Source organism: Lynx canadensis, chromosome B2 (assembly GCF_007474595.2).
Source record: "Lynx canadensis isolate LIC74 chromosome B2, mLynCan4.pri.v2, whole genome shotgun sequence".
Classification (NCBI taxonomy): Eukaryota; Metazoa; Chordata; class Mammalia; order Carnivora; family Felidae; genus Lynx; species Lynx canadensis.
The window spans coordinates 8478201-8497650 of NC_044307.1; the positions used below are offsets into that span (position 1 = coordinate 8478201).

The 19450-nt window shown below is 39.5% G+C and overlaps 1 protein-coding gene across 5 annotated transcripts in view; it reads right to left on the reverse strand.

The window, feature by feature from the left end:
* CDKAL1 (CDK5 regulatory subunit associated protein 1 like 1) overlaps positions 1-19450 on the reverse strand; it is a 714482-nt gene that overhangs the window by 390668 nt on the left and 304364 nt on the right. For all 5 annotated transcript variants that reach the window (XM_030314751.1, XM_030314750.1, XM_030314749.1 and 2 more), the window contains one exon: positions 15400-15503. In XM_030314751.1, the coding sequence (XP_030170611.1) occupies positions 15400-15503 (104 nt within the window). The remainder of the gene's footprint in view (positions 1-15399; positions 15504-19450) is intronic.

Here is a 19450-nt window from a genome sequence, read left to right on the forward strand (position 1 = left end):
ATCGTAGGGCATGCGTGCATGCATGCAAACCACATTAATCAAACATTAATTGTGATGTAAAGATAAGCGAGATTCATGCAGTCGCTATTTCAGAGGAGGTGAGGTAGAGGGTAAAAGATGGAAACAAACCACTTTAAGTAAACCTCGTAGACACCATCGTGGATGTCTGAAGAAAAGGTTCTGTGATTGAAGAACAAATTATATGGTACATAATGCTGAGAGCCGGTGGCTGGAGAGGAGACTGAAGAGGATTGTGAGGGTCAGGAATACCCTGTCATCCTACAGGCCCTTTTTACTTGCTGTGTTCCAAGCACCTGCAACACCAGCATCACCTGGGAGCTTAAAATACGGTCTCAGGCCCCACCCAAGACCTTCAGACACAAAACCTGCAGGTTAACGAAATGCACAAGTGACTCGCATGCACTTCAAGATGGGAGAAGCACATGTAGGGTCCAGTGTCGCTTCTGAAAAGCAGCCCAAGTACAGGCATGTGATGCAGGCAGGTGTATGAACACACACACATAGAATACAATCAGAAAGAAAAAACTAAAATGGCAAGACAGCTTTCTTAGGTATCGATTTATTTTCTCCTCCTCTGCCTCCTTCTTGCCCGCTTATTATATCATCAAGAACAATATGGTATTAGTGACCATTTATTAAGTATTCTCAAAGTATCAGACTTACCATTACAGTCTCTTGGTTAATATTCATGCTGATTATCTAATAAGTATGCTTTTCCCCTACTTATCAGATCAGAAAACTGAGTCTGCGAGAGAATAAACCAAACAGCTTCCTCAAGGCCACAGAACTAACAAACTACACAAACAGCAGTTAACCTATTCTGTTCTTAACCAAAATGCCACAGACTCTTGTGATTATCTGAATCATTGGTCTTATCGTCCAGTGATATAACGGCTAACATATTAGACGGTACATTATAAACTATGAGGCTGATTTTTAGTTCTCTCTATGCTTAACAGTTCCCAGCATAAACCAGATATAGGGGGCTAATCTTAAAAGGTGTTGTAAATATAATAAAGGTATTATGAAATTTTTATATTAAAATACATTCTTAAAAATATCTACCACAACGTACTTATGCCTGTACAACACACTGCATTATAAAAGTTAGTGGCTTAAGGGGCACCTGGGTGGCTCAGGCGGTTAAGCATCCAACTTCAGCTCAGGTCATGATCTCATGGCTCGTGAGTTTAAGCCCTGCGTCAGGCTCTGTGCTGAGCTCAGAGCCTGGAGCCTACTTTGGATTCTGTCTCTCTCTCCGCCCCTCCCCTTCTCACCTCTGTCTCTATCTCTCTCAAAAATAAACAGTAAAAAAAAAAAAAATTTTTTTAAGTTAGTGGCTTAAAATAATAATTTATTATTACAATTCTGCAATCTGGGCTAGGCTTAGCTTTTGATCAATGTAGTAGCTGAAACCTTCAACATGGCTTCTTCATTCGCATGTCTGAGTCTCAGCTGGGAAGCTAGAAGATGGCTATCCATCTCTCTGTCCATACGATACTGCCAGTTGAGTAGTCGGACCTCCTAACAAGGTGGCTCAGGGCTCCAAGCAACTTTCCACAAAAACAAGCCCCAGCGTACAGGACAAAGTCTACTTGCATTATGCTTTCCTGGTTCCATTGGCCAAAGCCAGTCAACGGTGGCCAAGCTGACAGCCAACGTGGGAAGGTGTCTATCTACACGAAGTATGAATATTAAAGGTGTGATTCAGTGGGGGCCCCCCCCCCGAGTAACAGTCTACTAGAACGTTTCAATAGTTTATCCACACGGTATTAGGGAGAAGAAAATACAAACTGTTAAACACTTCAAATAGGTTTTTGTGACAAAAGTGGGCTCTGTCCACTGTACATGCAGTCTTTAAACCCCGAGTCAAGTCCAACAACACACTGCAAGTGGCAAGTCATACGACCCTTTCTAATTAACTACTTTGGACTTTCTCCCATTTACACTCCATGTGCTTGGGTTTGTTTTTCTCTCCGCTTTTCTGGTTTCATACTCTGGCTTTGATCTCCAACTCCCATCTTTTTGTTTTGATGACTTTACGGGCAACCCTTCTGAGTTTGAACATTGTGTTCCATATTTCTGGGCTGTGATAGTTCTGCATATCTGGTACACATGTGCCCACACACACAAATCTTTTATCAGACACGATTCATGAAATACTGCTACTGTCTCTACTCCTACCGTTGAATCCTGTCACTTCACACCCGCCTGGGAGGGTATTTAGAAAAAGCAAATGTGTTTTTCCTAATAAGATGACAACACACCCATATATACAGTTTATGCCGTTTATACTTTGCTCTAAAAAGAAAATAGCAGGGGTGCCTGGGTGGCTCAGTCGGTTAAGCATCCGACTCTTGATTGCAGCTCAGGACATGATCTCATGGTTCGTGAGTTTGAGCTAGGCATCAGGCTACAAGCTGACAGTGTAGAGTCTGCTTGGGATTCTCTCTCCCCCTCTCTTCCTCTCTCTCTCTCTCTCTCTCTCTGGCCCTCCTCCACTCACATGCTCACGCTCTCTCTCTCTCTCTCTCTCTCTCTCTCAAAAATAAATAAAAAAAATTTTAAAGGAAGAAATAGCATGCCTCACTAAGAAAAATGTTTTTAAATAGTTGTAAATAGAATTCTATTAATGTATAATTTTTATTCATGCATCCATTCAACAAGTATTTACTATGTGCCTACGATAGGTCATACGTTATGCCAAACTCTGAGTCCAGGGATGAATAGAACAGGCAACCTCACTACTTTCTCAGAAAAAACTATAAGTAAAGAAATGTATAGGGGCGCCTGGGTGGCGCAGTCGGTTAAGCATCCGACTTCAGCCAGGTCACGATCTCACAGTCCATGAGTTCGAGCCCCGCGTCGGGCTCTGGGCTGATGGCTCAGAGCCTGGAGCCTGTTTCCGATTCTGTGTCTCCCTCTCTCTCTGCCCCTCCCCCGTTCATGCTCTGTCTCTCTCTGTCCCAAAAATAAATAAACGTTGAAAAAAAAAATTTTTTTTTAAATAAAAAAAAAAAAAGAAATGTATAAACAATTGGGTATGAAGTGGAAAAGTTAAGTGCTTTGGAGGAAACGTGCGATATGATGGAGATGAAGAAGTAAGAGATTCCCTTAAACAGGGCTGGCAAAGAAGGACCCCATGAAGAGGTCACACTGAAGCTGATACTTTAACATGAAAGAGACAGCCGGGCAAGATCACAGGTAAACCCTTTCAAAGAGGAAGAGTGAGCGCTGTGTTAAGGAACTAAGGAAGGAGAGTTGGGTGACAGCACATTAGAGAGACAGCAGGATAAGAGGAGTGTGGAGTGGAGAATGCAGCCAGCTCCCATGGGGCCTTCTGGGCTTTGATCCCAAATTCAATCGGATTTCCTCCCAAATGCAAACTACCCTCCGCGGACCCAAGTCTCTCCTCTTTGAAGAAGCTACCACTTAGTCTTCTGGCCGGCAACCTTCCTTTCCCTAAACTTCTCCTACTCACGTGTCTTTTCTGCCCCCATATTCTCTGAATTGTCTTTCAAAGAAGATGTTCTTAATGCTGTTCCACGGAACAGAAGAAGCCGAGTACAGTGGTTAAGAGAACTGCAGGAGTGAGCGGGAGCCTTAGGAGGTCCCCTGTCCTCCTTGTGCTCATCTGAAAGTGAAGGGTGAAAGATCACTGCAGAGGTTTCCTCCCTAGCCTGTTCTTCTTTGATTTGTTCAGAGAATTGCAGTTTCAACCACAGAGCTGGGCAGGAAACAGAATAGGTTAAGCCACACAGCTTTCAGATTTCTCCTAAAGAAGTCCTCATTACACATAGTTTATTATTTGTGGAAAGTAAATCTTCAGGATATCAGGCTGTTCTATGGTCAAACACAACCCACCAATTCCAAAGTTAGGTACAAATAAGTTTCAGTTTAACAACTGTTCCAAATAGTCACATTTCTGTTTCCCATATCTTAGACAGGAAATAAAAAGTGACTCTATTTCAAATATGTGTGATTTTATTTTCTACACTGAAAAACTCTGATAATTTAAAATATGCAATTCCTTAAAAATGAAGTTGAGGTCTAGGTTTTGTTTTTGGAGTCTAAAGGGGTATGTACTTACAGAAAATATTAAGAGCAGAAAAAATTCTAATACGTTCTTTGTCTCTCCAATGAAAGTAACATATTGGTTTAATTTCTCCTTTTTCTGTACTCAATTATTTTTGCTTGCTTGTTAAAAATAGTTGTGATTGTAAAGGACATCTACAGCATGTTTTTTTAACATGATTATGAAACAACACTTTCCAGGTTACTGCAACACTAACACTCACATCTGTGTAATACTCCATCATGCAAGTATATAAAAATTAAGCGCTTTCCAAACTAGAGAAATTGCAACTACCATACAGATTTAGCATTTCTTAAATTTATTCTTCTCAGATAAAGAAAAAGAAAGGCACATCTTATCTCAAGGAAATAAAGATAATTTACAAACTACACAAATGCACATACTCTTCGTGTACCTGTAAAAACAAATTAGCTAATTACTTCAGTCATGTTGATACATAGTAGATACACATATATTTGTTTTCTAAAATGAGAGTTAAATGCCCTTTTGTTCTTCTAATTATGACAGTGTGATACTCTGCTTTGAAAGGCTCAACTCAAACTACACCCAAAAAGCAATATTTGAAGAATGAAAAATCAACACAAACTTATACATCAAAAAGAACTAGACCACAAACAAAATCTAGGTGGTGAATCCCAAACCCATGAAGCTTTTAAAATAAAGATTCCCCAGCTTTGGCCTAGCTCACAGAATCTGAATCTTTTGAAGTGGCACCTAGGAATCTGCATTTTTAAGCTCCACACAATAATCTGATGAAAGGCCAGGCGTGGGAAGAATGGAACGGCTCCACACCCGGCATCTATTATGTGGGGAAAAACAGCGCAGATTTTTATTTATCTCCTCACATAAATGTAGGTTTCGTCTCCACTTCCATTGAGTATTTTGATTCAATGACTCGGCATAGTTATTTAATCAAGAAAGTTTTCTAGATAGAAGTTTCTAGAAGTGGTCCTTACCACATGCGCCTGAGTCATCTTGAACGATTCATTTGAAAACGCAAATCCCTAGGCCAAGGGCAGACCTACTGAATTGGGAATCTGGCCACCTGTCTGAATTTAAATGTATACCCCAGAGGTCCAGGGTTATCCGCAGAGACTGTAAAGTTGGAGATCTGCTTCTATACATGATTACTATCATACCAGCATTCACCCTCCTAACTAAAACTGAACAAATCAGAAAGCTCTATGTAGAGTGTATGGTCATCTTATTCATTCACCTTTCCCTTATTCACTCAATTCATTCTTCCACCAGATCGTGCCCATTCTTCCCCAATTATATTTTCACGGGTTAAGCCCCATTACCCCCAGGTTCTCATCCTTCTTTTGTTGACAGAACCAGAAAAGATGACTAAGGGGCTTATTTTTTAAAGACGGCGATCTAAATCAAACTTTTCTTTCTTACATTACAAATACCAAGAGATGTGCTGGAACTCCCCAAGAGAAATAAATATTACTGAGAGCAACAAATAAAAAGAAGTTCAGAAATTTATAACCTCTGCAGAACAGCCAAGGTCCCACTAACAAATATTTTTTTTTTCATGCAGAAAATTATGCTTGCCATACCTGACGTTGTGCAAGTATGTTTACTGCAATTTAATATCCACACAAGCAGGAGAAGAAATTTAATAATTTTTCAGCTGGAATGAATTGACAGCCAGTGTCAGAAGACTGCAGACTCCGGAGAATCAATAAAAGCTACTGGCATCACAAAGTAGTACTTTTGCCCAGAAAACATCTCACAAAGGTCAGGTTTACAAACCACCAGGTAGCAGTATCACTTTTCACATCTTTCCAAGGCTATTAAAATTCCATTAAACAACCTTCCAAAACTAACTTGCAGCCTTTCAAGTTCACCAAAACGATCCCAGAGACAGATCAGCCTCAGTTCAAACGGGGAAAGCAAACCTTTGGTTAACTTTTGTCCCCCGTCACCAAACATCTTTTGCAGAATTCTGTTTAGTAAAAGAATAATAATGATAATAATGATAATAATAATAATAAACCCTCAATGCAAATATATAGTTATTTATAACGAAAATGTGCGCCTAAGTGGAAATACTCAGTGAAATGGTAGGTACCCGTTAACTATCAGGAAATAAGTTCCAAAAGTAAATTATTTCTCTGTGGCAAATACTGGAAATTCACCCCCACTAAATAGCTGCCGTTACAAAACTAAGCCTGTGTTGTAAGGACACAGTACTCAACTGTGCCTGAAGAGCTGCTGAAACTAAGCAGGATCTCCTGCTCACTGTAAAATTTAGTTTTTCCAGGCTACGTTTTCATTGTTGGTTCCAAGTCACATACGGAATTTCATCAGGCGTCATCAATTCAAGGATCAGACATTCATTCTGCATTTACTGAGCACCTACTAAACCGCTACGCGCTGCCACACGTGCCCGACCCCGCGCTCTCTGGGCTCAGTCTTCCGGCCTCGACCTCAGATGGAAGGAGAGGGGAAAGGTGTTAATGACGAGAAGGAGTCTGTCTCTGAGCAGAGGCGCAGGGCAAGAGTCCTCATCAGGTGCTTTAGTTTTCCTCCAAACGACATCGACTTCATCAGCTGCCTATCTGATCTCAACAACAGAAGGATGTGCACTCAAGCCAAACGGGGTACGGGCCCCTAGGGACCATGACCGAGAGCAAAGAACTCGGCTGCCCCACTCAGACCAAATCTCTGGCTGGAACAGCTACGTTTAACCTGCGAGATGGGCCGTGTGTTCCTCTAAATCCGTGGTCTCCACATTTTGAAAAGTCACGTTCTCCAATCGGAAAATTTAGGACTGCACCACCACAGGTGCAGATCATCAGCCACACTCATGCACTTTTGCACTGCTGGTCTCTTCTGTACAATATGAAATGCAGGCAAAAGACAAAGCCAAAGGGTGAGAACATACAAGTCAACACTAATTTTCGTATCTTCTTCCGGCACTGCAATGCACCATCTTGCAGGACAACCGAGCGTACACAAACCCCTAAGCGGTTAGCCTCTCCTGTGGGACTCCTTTGTGGTGCACGGAGTCCCGAGCTTCGGGACTCACAAGTGGGACCAAGTCACCACAGAGTCACAGCTACTGGGGATGTATTGTCTCAGCCTCCCCAGAAAGCCTTTCAGAGTGTTAGGCTTTCCAGGGCTCAGCTCTACGTTTTAACAAGGAATGTCAAACTATGCAACTGTAAGAAACCAGTATGCGCATCTGAGTGTTAAGGGGACACTGTGGAGATGCACTACACCTCTCAGTCGGCTCCACACAGACTCCCAGGGGAAAATCTCCAAATCCAAGGCCAAGCTGTCGTTCTTTTCCTTATGGACAATAAGATCTCAAGAAGTTCAGAGTCTCAACTGCATCTGTGACCACGGCCCAGCTCCAATGTTACGACTCCACATCCACACTCGACTTTTTTCTCAGGTTTTCCCAGGGTCTCGTTATTTTACATACATTTCTACACTCGTGTATTTGCAAGTTGTTTCGCAGAACACAATGGAGCAATAAAATAAAACTCACCAATAACACTGGGGGGCTGATCACACTCTAGATTTCCTGAGGAGGGATATAAAAAGGCATTCCTGGAAGCTGCCAGTTTCCTGTACTTTGCACAGGATCGTACTTTGTATGTACTTTGTACTTTGTACTTGCATACTTTGTACGATGCACCCTCAAGTATGAAAATTCAGCGAGTTATGAGCAAATGCCGTTCTGTTGAACAGCCTCAAAGCGCATCCTTGTTTCCCAGCAAAATAAGCTGTTTGCTCAGTTATCAGCAAACCTTATCCAGGGGCCTCCTGGCAGAAGTCATCAAAGGCTGATGATAATAACGTATTGTTACACCCGTTTTTCTAAACCATGTGCCCACCAGCTAAAACATGAACTGTCTCTGACAAATGCTGGTAAATACTTGTTGGATGAATGGAAAAACAACAGCTATATAGTTCTAACAGTGACTTCAGTCCAAGTGTCACTGCTCGTTTTCTCCCCTTCACGGACCTCTAGCATCACATGAACCTCAAGATTCAGAATGGCAAGTAGATTCGATTTTGGATACTGAGTGTATTCCAACGGCGGTGGCTGACAAGAGCCCTGTGCCGAGAAGGATTCTGAGGAGAAACGCTGGTTGGTCAGGGAAAGGGGCCCAGGGTCAGGGAAGGCGGGCAGGTAACGCAAGTGTGGTCGATCTGCGGACACAGCCCCAGACAGACGACGGGAGTTTTCAAAATCCAAAGGTGCTTATTTATGTTAAAAGGCTCGGTGATTTTTGTTATCTGAAGACCTGCTCCCTGGTCTGCGTACTTTAATTTTCATCAGCCCAACCTGCCACCCTGTCCTTCTAAACTAGGAGGAGCGCGATCGGGCGCCTGGGTGGTTCAGTTGGTTAAGCGCCCGACTTCGGCTCAGGTCATGATCTCACAGCTTGTGAGTTGGAGCCCCGCGTCAGGCTCTGTGCTGACAGCTCAGAGCCTGGAGCCCCTTCAGATTCTGTGTCTTTCCCTCTCTCTCTCTGTCCCTCCCCTGCTCACACTCTGTCTCTCTCTGTCTCTCAAAAATAAATAAACATTAAAAAAAATTTTTTTAAATATAAACTAGGAGGAGCCCCTACAAGACAAGAACCTTGCCTTTTTTTTTTTCTTTCCATCTTTTTAGTCTCTAATACAGCACAGTATATACTCAGTAAATGCCAGCTGACCCTTTTGTGATACCCTGGGGATAACAAAACCCAATGCACCCTTTAAACTTAAATAAGCACCTTAGGATTCTGACACCACTCCAGGATGTCAGCAAATGCACAACGCTTGGGCCGTCCTTCCAACCTCCCAAACTCAGCTCATTCCTTACTAACTGGCCAGGGTTTCCTCTTCAAGATCCCTCTCAACAGAGGTGGAAAGGGTCAGTTCATTTTACAGTTTCCACCAAACACTGCCTAAACTCATGGTTCTCAATCCTAGTTCTCAGCTCCGGGTATACATCAGAGGGACCTGTACCTTAGAAAATGCAGGGCCACCCGTCCACAGGAAGTGTGGTGCACTTGCCAGCAAGGGGACACAGACAGAAGTTTGGTTTTGGTTTTATAACTGCCGAGTGACTAAAACGAGCAGCCAGACGGAGAACACTGATTGACCTGAGAGCAACCTCTGGCCCTAAAGACCACATCCTCCTCTCATAGGGATTTACGGCAAATATTAGCATATCGGAAACAACAGGAAGTTCTGCCATAGAGAGTTGTTCTCTCATTTGTTTAAGTTAGCTTTCCCCAAAGCTGACCAATGAATCCTCTCACCCATAATTCCAATCACAAATACAGCTTTAATGGAACACAGCCACACCCATTCATTTATGTATTGTCTGTGGTTGCTTTCATGCTACAAGGGCGGAAATGAACTTGCAACAGAGACCTTAGGGTTCACAAAGCCTAAAGAACTTACCACCCGGCCCTTTTAGGAAAACATCTGCCACGCCTGGATTGGCATATTGAGGAACACAGGCATCTCCCATTGTTCTCAAGTTTACATTTAGGCCACTTTGCTTGTATGAAAGACTCATGTTGCTACCTGTTTTCCGCTAACTCAAAGGAATCCAAAGAGGGTTTTTGTTTTTATGAAAAAAGGCGAAAAGTGAAAACAGCATCAGCATGTGCTGAAGGAGGAGGCAGAGCGCAGCCTGGGCAGCGAGGGTGGCCCCTCGGAGCTCCTCCCCTGGGGACCACGCTCAGCATCTCAGCACCACGCGGCCACAGCTCTGAACCGTGTCTGGGAGCCTCTGTGCTTTAGCTCCATTTATTTTGTGGACCTACTGGCAAGATGTGTCCTAAGGTATCAGAAAAACCTAAGAGAGGTTATCTTTGGGGTCTGGGAAATACTCAAAGTTTTTTCCATACAAATGAATGGTAACTGCTCCTTTGCTCTACGCCCCTTGGGCTTTCAAAATATTTCACAGGGATGCTCTACTTTCGGAAAGCGGGGAAAACCTGTACACCAGACTATTCAGCTGGATTCTAAATGTTCTGAGGAAAGACTCTGAGGTTAGGGCTCATTAAACAGGGCCTCACCTCTGCTTCAACCATGATACCTTGGCTCTTACTTTTCAAATTTCATTTGAAGAAAGGATTCCCTTTATTGCGAAAAAAAGGTTTGAACCCCGCTGACTTAGAAACTCAGAGATCTGAAGAGGCAGAGGCCAGGTAAATTACACCCTGCTTTGCCATGGACAGCCTTAACTAGCTTTCTTCAAAATCAAAGTGATTAACCTCGCTTATTTAGATCAGATATCGGACAAATACCTGTTTAGGCATCGGGTCCCCTTACCAAGTTACATGTATTATGTACGTGGCATGTAGGTGTCTCGTTAAAATTTCTTTGAAAAGTTACCATTTGGGGCGCCTGGGTGGCGCAGTCGGTTAAGCGTCCGACTTCAGCCAGGTCACGATCTCGCGGTCCGGGAGTTCGAGCCCCGCGTCAGGCTCTGGGCTGATGGCTCAGAGCCTGGAGCCTGTTTCCTATTCTGTGTCTCCCTCTCTCTCTGCCCCTCCCCCGTTCATGCTCTGTCTCTCTCTGTCCCAAAAATAAATAAACGTTGAAAAAAAAATATTTAAAAAAAAAAAAAAAAGAAAAGTTACCATTTAATATTATACTTTGGGTTTCTTAAAGAAGCAACAGGAGAAAACACCATGTAGAGGCTATACCTGGCATTTCTATATATTACCAGCTAAAGGATTTTTATTACATTATTCAATGTCTTTTAGGAAAGGAACATAATTCTTAGTGTCTACAGCCTCAAACATGTATATGTTTCATTATAAACTATATACTTCCTTTTTCACACTCATGTCAAAGTACATAAATCATATTTCCTTATTCTTCTGGAGAGCCAGGATTCACCAGTTGGTAGAATTACCTTCCCTTTGTGTAAACACAACACATTTTATACAGCTTTTATTTTCAGGGTCCGTTGCATGCTCCATCATTTAATGTAAGCTGCCTAAAATCCTCCAAATGGATAACATTCAAATTAACATTATTAATCCTATGGAAGAAAGAAATTTCTCTCTTTGAACATGGCACAAATGAAAAGATAAAGGAATAAAAGAGACACTCATAACTGCCACATAAATTAACAGGATGCAATTACTGATCTCTTTTTTGATCTCTGATCAAAATCAATATATAGTAGTCATTGCTAAAGGTGATGAGATAAATGTGGCTTGATATACACTGTAACTCAACAATCTAAGTTCATCCTTCCGAAAATCAAATATTGCTCATATCCTTTCCTACACAAAAGGTCAGGAAGTAATGTTTTCCAGTTGCATTTCATAATTAATCCTACACGCAGCAGACAGTATCTCTGCAAGTCTCCAATAAAACAGAACTCATTTTTTAAAAATTTCAACAGGAATATTAAAATCACTGAGCACCAAGAAATTTTCTCCCTGCTTTGAATATTTCATCTCAATTTATTTACCTTTCCATAACGGGTTTAGGCCACTTTCTTGCGAGGGTTTTTTAAATTTATGAGGAAGAAAAAAACAGTACCGACACACAAATGAGATCTAGAAAAGCACGCGATAGCTATAAAAATAGCTCATCCATCATCTCCACATTTTGATTCCAGAGACGGCAGTGAAAGGTGTTGTTTCCACACCACTCACCCGGCACACTTAAAAAGGTTTGCGCCATCACTTACACAACTGAAACTGATTGATTACCTGCTAGAGAAAAATCAATACGAATATCCTAGAAAACACTAGCTTGTAAATTCATTCTGGCCCCAACAAAGTCCTGGTCATAGCTTGACATGTTTTTCTAGATATCTAAAATGCAACCATGTCAAACCTCAGTCCCCCCAAACTGTGATGCCTAGGAATTTTTAAAACCTAAATCTCAGCACAGATGAGGAGGTGAGGGGGAAGGTGTCCCAAGTCTGTTAGAACAATGAGATTAAGAAGCTGCCGTTACCTGATAAATCTTCTTTTCAGAACTGGCCACAAAAATGATAAACATGTTGAGAAGGTGAAAATATCAAGGGGACCAGGATGAGAGAAAAAGAAAAACAAAAACAAACAAACAAACAAAAAACATACAAAGCTAGGAAACCAACTAAATATAAACTAAATAATATATATGTATTTTTTTGATAAAAGGTAAAGTTTCTATTTTAAAATATAAGTAATTCTGATTTTAATGCTATCCATTCAAAATTTAACGAGCTCTCTTTCTCGTTTTTTGGCAGCCGAAATGTATAGTCAGTATAATTTTAGCTCTTTGGGAAACCACTGTACATTCAGAATGATTTCATGATTATTTCAGAACCTCTTCTGAATGCTCCCTTGCCGTTGGGTCAACCCTTAGTCTCTTCATTCATTAGACTACTAAGAAATAAACTTTTAAGAAATAAATTTTTATGAATATAAAATATTTCATAAATATGCTATTCAGAAAGAAATTGTGCTGTGCTGATTCTATCATCTGACAGGCAACCTGGGTTCTATCCCCATTCTACAATTTGTTCAGAGTTTTTATAAATCACTCTATATTTCTCATACACAGTCATCAAAAAATTTAAGAAAAAGAAAGGACATGTACTTTTCCTTTAACTTCCACTGACTTTCCTCGTACTAAAATTTATTAACAGCATACTTAAGAGTTTTCATCTTAAAGTAGCTTTTCAAAGAACTGTACTGTTTATTATTAATTACAGGACCACTGAATAATGGTGTAGTGAAGAATTTCAGGGGTTCCAGCTCAAAAAATATTCCTAACACCTGGATTACTAAAGAACTAAATATGCAAGAGTCCCAGAGATAAGAGGTTTTTCTTCTATTATATTTACCTTCATAATTATGCTTTACAATTCTAAAGCTCAAACACAGAAATTCTGTCAGATCAGTAAAATCCCAATGTCTTCTGCAGAAAGAAAGATAATGAACTAACTCAGTGTGTTTAAAATGTAAGTTAGCAACGGATAGTTCCTGGAGTGGAAAAAGATTGTAAGGCCATCCTCAGCATGAATCTGCCTTTCTCAAATTAAGAGAACGAGAGGTAACTGTCACACTAAGTAGTTTCTATTTATAGAGACGTTTTTCATAAAACATATTTTAACAGCAAAAGAAAACCTGTCATTTGACTCTAGCCATTAATGTCTGTTATAGATGTTCCAATATTCTCACTCAAAATTAGACTTCTTGGATTCACTTTAAATTCCTTCAGTTTAAGTAACATGTCTGCTTCATAAAAAGAACACAGGCAATTACTTCATAGAAGCTATATGGAATTCTAACTACCAGCAGCGCTAAGTGTCACAGTAATGAGAAAACCGTGGCTTGGAGGGGCCAAGTACCTTCCTCAGACCATAGCAGCTGGTAAGCAGCAGAACACTGTTTCCAGTTCCAACTCTCCTATGGCAAAGCACATCAAATAGCTAATGACTCAAAGTTTTCCTAACCACACTGGCTTGCCTAGGAAGTTATGATCTCAATATTCTAGTAAGAGTACCATACGTCAACCAAATGAGTTCACCAGTCCAGAAAGTAGCATTCCGTTTCGACTCTACTATACGGGTAGAAGACAATAGAAAAAGGTTACATTGCCAACATTCCACGGTCAGGAACCAAAAGGCACATACGCAGACACACACACATACTCATGTGGATGAAAGCAATACTAAGTAAATCTCTTCTAATACTTGGTCTATAAATAAACACTAAGTCACTGCTGACCTCTGATATATACTTTGAAACATTCACCATAACTGGCCAACCCACTTGGATGTGACGATGGTCAGTGACGACTCAAGTCTGCAGCAGTCACACAACCGTACTTGTATTGCTCAGGGGGCATTTCTAAAGATGTGTCAGAGAGCTGAGCTGGGTATCTTTAGCAAAATTCTATAGTTTATAAAAACTAGGATTATTCCTTTCTGGTTTTTACCTCAAGTCAAATGTAATACATAAATGTGTCCATGCTGAGTCACGAAGCAATCACGTCAAAATGTCAGTATAGGTTATAGGTGGGGGATAGATACAAGGGAGCCAAGGGAATACATTCACTTTCTAGATGGTGACTGAACAGTTTCACGTTTGTAAAATAAATTGTCAGAGTAAAATGAGAAGATTTTTTCCAGTTATATTTAGTTGCAGTTAGAAATGCATAATGTTGGAAAAGTCCTTTGAAAGAACTAAATCATACTCCTACCAATTTGCAGTGTTTGGTGGACAGACCATAGAGTTTTAATATCCCCATTATCTGACAGATATGGGGAAAAATAAACACCAACTCAGAATACCAGCAAAGGCATCATTTTTCAAGTAGATTAAGTTCCTGTGCAAATTTATGCCCTTTCTGAAAAAGCCTTAACATAGTCGTGTTGTACAGAAGACAATCACTCAGACTCTTCTTCAGATAAGATAATTACCTGGCTCTGAAACAGAATATTGGTAAGAGTCGATGTGTTGCCTTTTATTTCTTGTTCAATACAAGTTGAATGTGAATGAAGGAAAAAAAAATTGTCAGATGTTAATCAGTCAAGGGTACTTTTCTATTACAAAGAGCATTCCAAATTCATGTTGACAAAGGCTTTACATAGATTAAATAAAAAAACGCTCACTTTATTTAAAGTACTATTTAAATAAAGAACTCATACTATGACTTTGAGGGTGTACTAAAAGCAGCATTTGACTTACGTGTTAAAAGGGAAAGTACATCGCCAATAACTATTAACCCACAAGATTATGAGACAATAGATTATATCACGCTGGGCGTAAAGAAACACCAATGTTATACACACATACTATAAACAAAGACAAAAGAGGGAGTTTATGGTTTAATAAGCAGTTATGTATCAACACAGCCGTGACTCATGTTAAAGATAAGTCTTATTATATGCTGAGAGATACCTAAACAATCACATTTTCCAGCAACTGATGATTCAGAAGTAGCTGGCCACCCACACAAAGAATTATTCTCATTAGGACTCTCTACCAGTGCCACTCTGCACTGGTCCAACAGTCCTGCAGATAAAGAGGGCTAACTTTATTAGTTGATAGTAGAATCTACCTTTTCCAACACTCCTGGAAACACTTACTCTATTTTCTAAATGGTCCAAAAATTACCAAAGAAAGAGGTAGAAATCTTGAAAAGTATTTCACCTCAGTCCACAAAAGTCTTAACACACTTCAGATGGTCAATCATTTTTTTTTTTGTCTTTTCTATTAAGTGAAAATGGGTGATAAAGTTCAAGATACATCATACGGAGACAGAAGAGTGGTCAAAGAGCACATAATTCTAGAAACTCTTACCTTGAAAAGACTGTTTGGCTCTATCGACTAGTTCATCAATTGGGTAACTCGCCAAATTCCCTCTGGCATGTTTAGTTTTGCAGTAGGTACAAGCATTGAGACACCTGTTCAAATGATAGCAATAAATGAAGCTCCAATTTTTAAAGTCAGTACATACTTAGCATGGGAAAAAAAACACCCAAAACATACACCAAAATGGTAGCTTAGTGACATGTGCCACTTTATATGAGAAATATTTAAAAAGCCAATGTCCACCATACTTCATACTTATTTTATTTCCACCAGGCAAAGAAATTTCAATTTGCAGTTCTTTTAAGTTTCAACTACTCAAAAATGGTTGTACAAATCACATAGTATTATCTTCAAATGAACATATCCATGAGGAACAAAGTTTACAAATACTTACAATGATTAATGAAAAGAAACTCAAGATTTTTTTAAACCACTGACATTGCTTGGCCATCATAAAAATAAAAATGTAGTATTGCTTATGTATACTGTATTATTTATAAATGATAATGCATATTCATGTAACTAATGCTATAAGAATAAAGAGGCAACATAGCATTCTCACAAAAAAATACACCATAGCCTTAGAAATTTTAAGACAGTATTTTTCACTCCTGAAGTCAGAAAAAAATTAATATTAAAACAAGTCCAATGAATACTCCCTACGATTATATTAGAGAAAGTAAACAAGGCGAATAACACTATTAGTTTTGGAAAAAAAAAAAAAATCCCAATATTCTGTAGACATGATAGGGAATTATCTTTGAAAAACTAAAATGTTGGCTCTACTCTCATAATTTTTTAATGTAATTTAAATAAATTTTGTTATTATAAAAGAAACAGCGGGACACCTGGGTGGCTCAGTCAGTTAAGCGTCCGACTTCAGCTCGGGTCATGATCTCACAGTCTGTGAGTTCAAGACCCGCATCGATGGAGCCTGGAGGCTGCTTCAAATTCTGTGTCTCCCTCTCTCTCTGTCCCTCCCCTGCTCATGCTCTGTCTCTGTCTCAAAAATAAATAAAAACATTTAAAAAATTAAAAAAAAATAAAAGAAACAGCTACAACATAATAAAACAGTCCTACACCAAAAAGGCTTAACACCACCAAACAAAACCAAACGAAAAAAAAAACATCTTCATTGATTCAACTGTTACAATGAGTAGCATGGTTTAAAACACCATCATCACATAAATGCTTTAAAATTTCAAAATGAGGAAAACTGAACTTTTAATAATTGAACCTGACCAATGTGTAATTTTGTTAATATTTGACTATAAATATATATGGAATCACTGTACTCAGAGGCCAAATATGTAATGCTTAATTTTTGGTAATTTTTGCATGGCACTTTTTTTTTTATTGTTTTCTTATTTTTGAGAGAGAGTATATGGGGAGTGGGGAGAGCAGAGAGAGAGAGAGGGAGACAAGGGATCTGAAGCAGGCTGTGAGCTGACAGCACAGAGCCTAATACGGGGGCTCAAACTCAAGAACCATGAGATTATGACCTGAACCAAAGTCAGATGCCCAACCGACTGAGCCACCCACGCGCCCCTGCATGGCACTCTTAAGTAACACATACACTTGAAATGATTTTTACTGTTTATCCAATTATATAATCTTAAAAAACTAACCCTCTTTTCTTCTTAAGCCATTTTTTTTGTTTTGTTTTGTTTTGTTTTGTTTTTAGATAAAACACAGATCGGGGCGCCTGGGTGGCGCAGTCGGTTAAGCCTCCGACTTCAGCCAGGTCACGATCTCGCGGTCCGTGAGTTCGAGCCCCGCGTCTGGCTCTGGGCTGATGGCTCGGAGCCTGGAGCCTGTTTCCGATTCTGTGTCTCCCTCTCTCTCTGCCCCTCGCCCGTTCATGCTCTGTCTCTCTCTGTCCCAAAAATAAATAAACGTTGAAAAAAAAAAAAAAAAACACAGATCATGGCCTCTTTCTTATTAGCACAAATTCTAGTCTCCCAATTGCTATCGGTCTTCTCTTTTCAATTCCCATCTGTTCCATGAGAAGGGAAAAGAGAAAATTATTGTTGGCCTCTCCCTAGGAAAGTAACTCACTTTTAAAAAAAAAATTTTTTTTTAATGTTTATTTACTTTTGAGAAAGAGAGACAGGGACAGAGACAGAGTGTGAGCCAGGGAGGGACAGAGAGAGAGGGAGACACAGAATCAGAAGCAGGTTCCCAAGCTCTGAACTGTCAGGACAGAGTCCAATGCCAGGCACGAAATTGTGAACCGCCAGATCATGACTTGGGCTGAAGTCGGACGCTTAACTGACTGAGCCACCCAGGTGCCCCAAGACTAACTCACTTTTGTTTAGCCTTGATTAAGCATCAGATACTTTTCTAGATGTTTTATACACATTATCTCATTCATCATTCTAGAGTTGAATGTTACTATCTCCATCTTACAGATGAAGAATCTACTTCAAAACTGTCTGACAATACAGTTAATACCACAGAAATACAAGTCTTAAGATACTATGAACAACTACAGGCCAAAAATTGGCCAATCTTAGAAGAAACACACAAATTCCCAGAAATATACAACCCACAAAAGTTAAATCATGAGGAAACAGAAAATCTGAATAGATCAATAATAAGTAAAGAGATCATATCATATCCTACCATCAAAAGGCACGGGAACACATGGTTTCACTGTTGCATTTTATCAAATACCTAAAAAAAATGAATACCAAATTCTTTTCAAACTCTTCTAAAAAGCAGAAGAGGAGCGAACACTCTCAAACTCATTTTACAAAGTTGGTATTATCCTGATATCAAAGCCAGATAAGGACACTTTAAGAAAAGAAAACTATAGGTCAATATCCCTCATGAATACAGGATGCAAAAAATCTCAACAGAATACTAGCAAACTAAATTCAATATACTACAAGGATCATACACCATCATCAAGTAGAATTCATCCCGTGGAAACAATGATGATTCAACAGACACAGATGAATAAATGTGATACAACACATTAATAGAATTAAGGATAAAAATTATATGTTTATCTCAATAGATGCAGAAAAACTATCTGACAAAAGTCAACATCCATTCATAATAAGAACTCTCAACAAACTGGGTGTAGAATACTGTACTACAACACAATAAAGACCATATGTGAAAAGTCCACAGCTAACATCATACTCAATGGTGAAAGTTCAAAGTTTTTTCTCTAAGGTCAAAAACAAGACAAAGCTATCCACTCTAAATAGGAATGGTACTCCCATCAACACAGTGATTTAAGTCCTACCAGAGTAATTAGGCAAGAAAAAGAAATAAAAGGCATCTTAATTGGAGAGGAAGAGTACAATTACATTTGTAGACGACATGATCTTATACACATAAAAAAAATCCCAAAAACTCCACCAAGAAAAGTGTTAGATCTAATCAATGAATTCAGTAAAGTTAGAGAATACCAAATCAACATACAAAAAAGGCTAGCATTTCTATACACTAGCAAAAGTTTATCTGAAAAAGAAATAAAGAAAATATCATTTATGACAACACCAAAAACAATAAAATATTTAGAAATAAATTTAACCAAAGAGGTAAAAAAACCCTATACGCTGAAAACAATAAGATACTGATGGAAAAAACTGAAGAAGATACAAATAATTGGAAACATATCCTATGCCGATGGATGGGAAGATTTAATATTGTTGAAATGTCCATACTACGCAAAAGCATCTATAGACGCCACATAATCCCTATCAAGATCCAATGGCATTTTTTAAGGAAAAAGAAAACAATCCTACAATTTGTGTGGAACTACAAAAGACTCTTAATAGCCAACACAATCCCGAGAAAGAAGAATACTGTTGGAAGCATCACATTTACTGATTTCACACAAGATTACAATGGCACAGTGATCAAGAGAGCCTGGTATTGGCATAAAAACAGGCAAACAGACTAATGGAAATGAATGAAGAGCCCAGAAGTAAGCCTATGCGTATACACTCAACTAGTACTTGACTCACTGAATACTCAATGGAGAAAAGGTTAGTCTACTCAATAAATGTTGCCAGGAAAACTG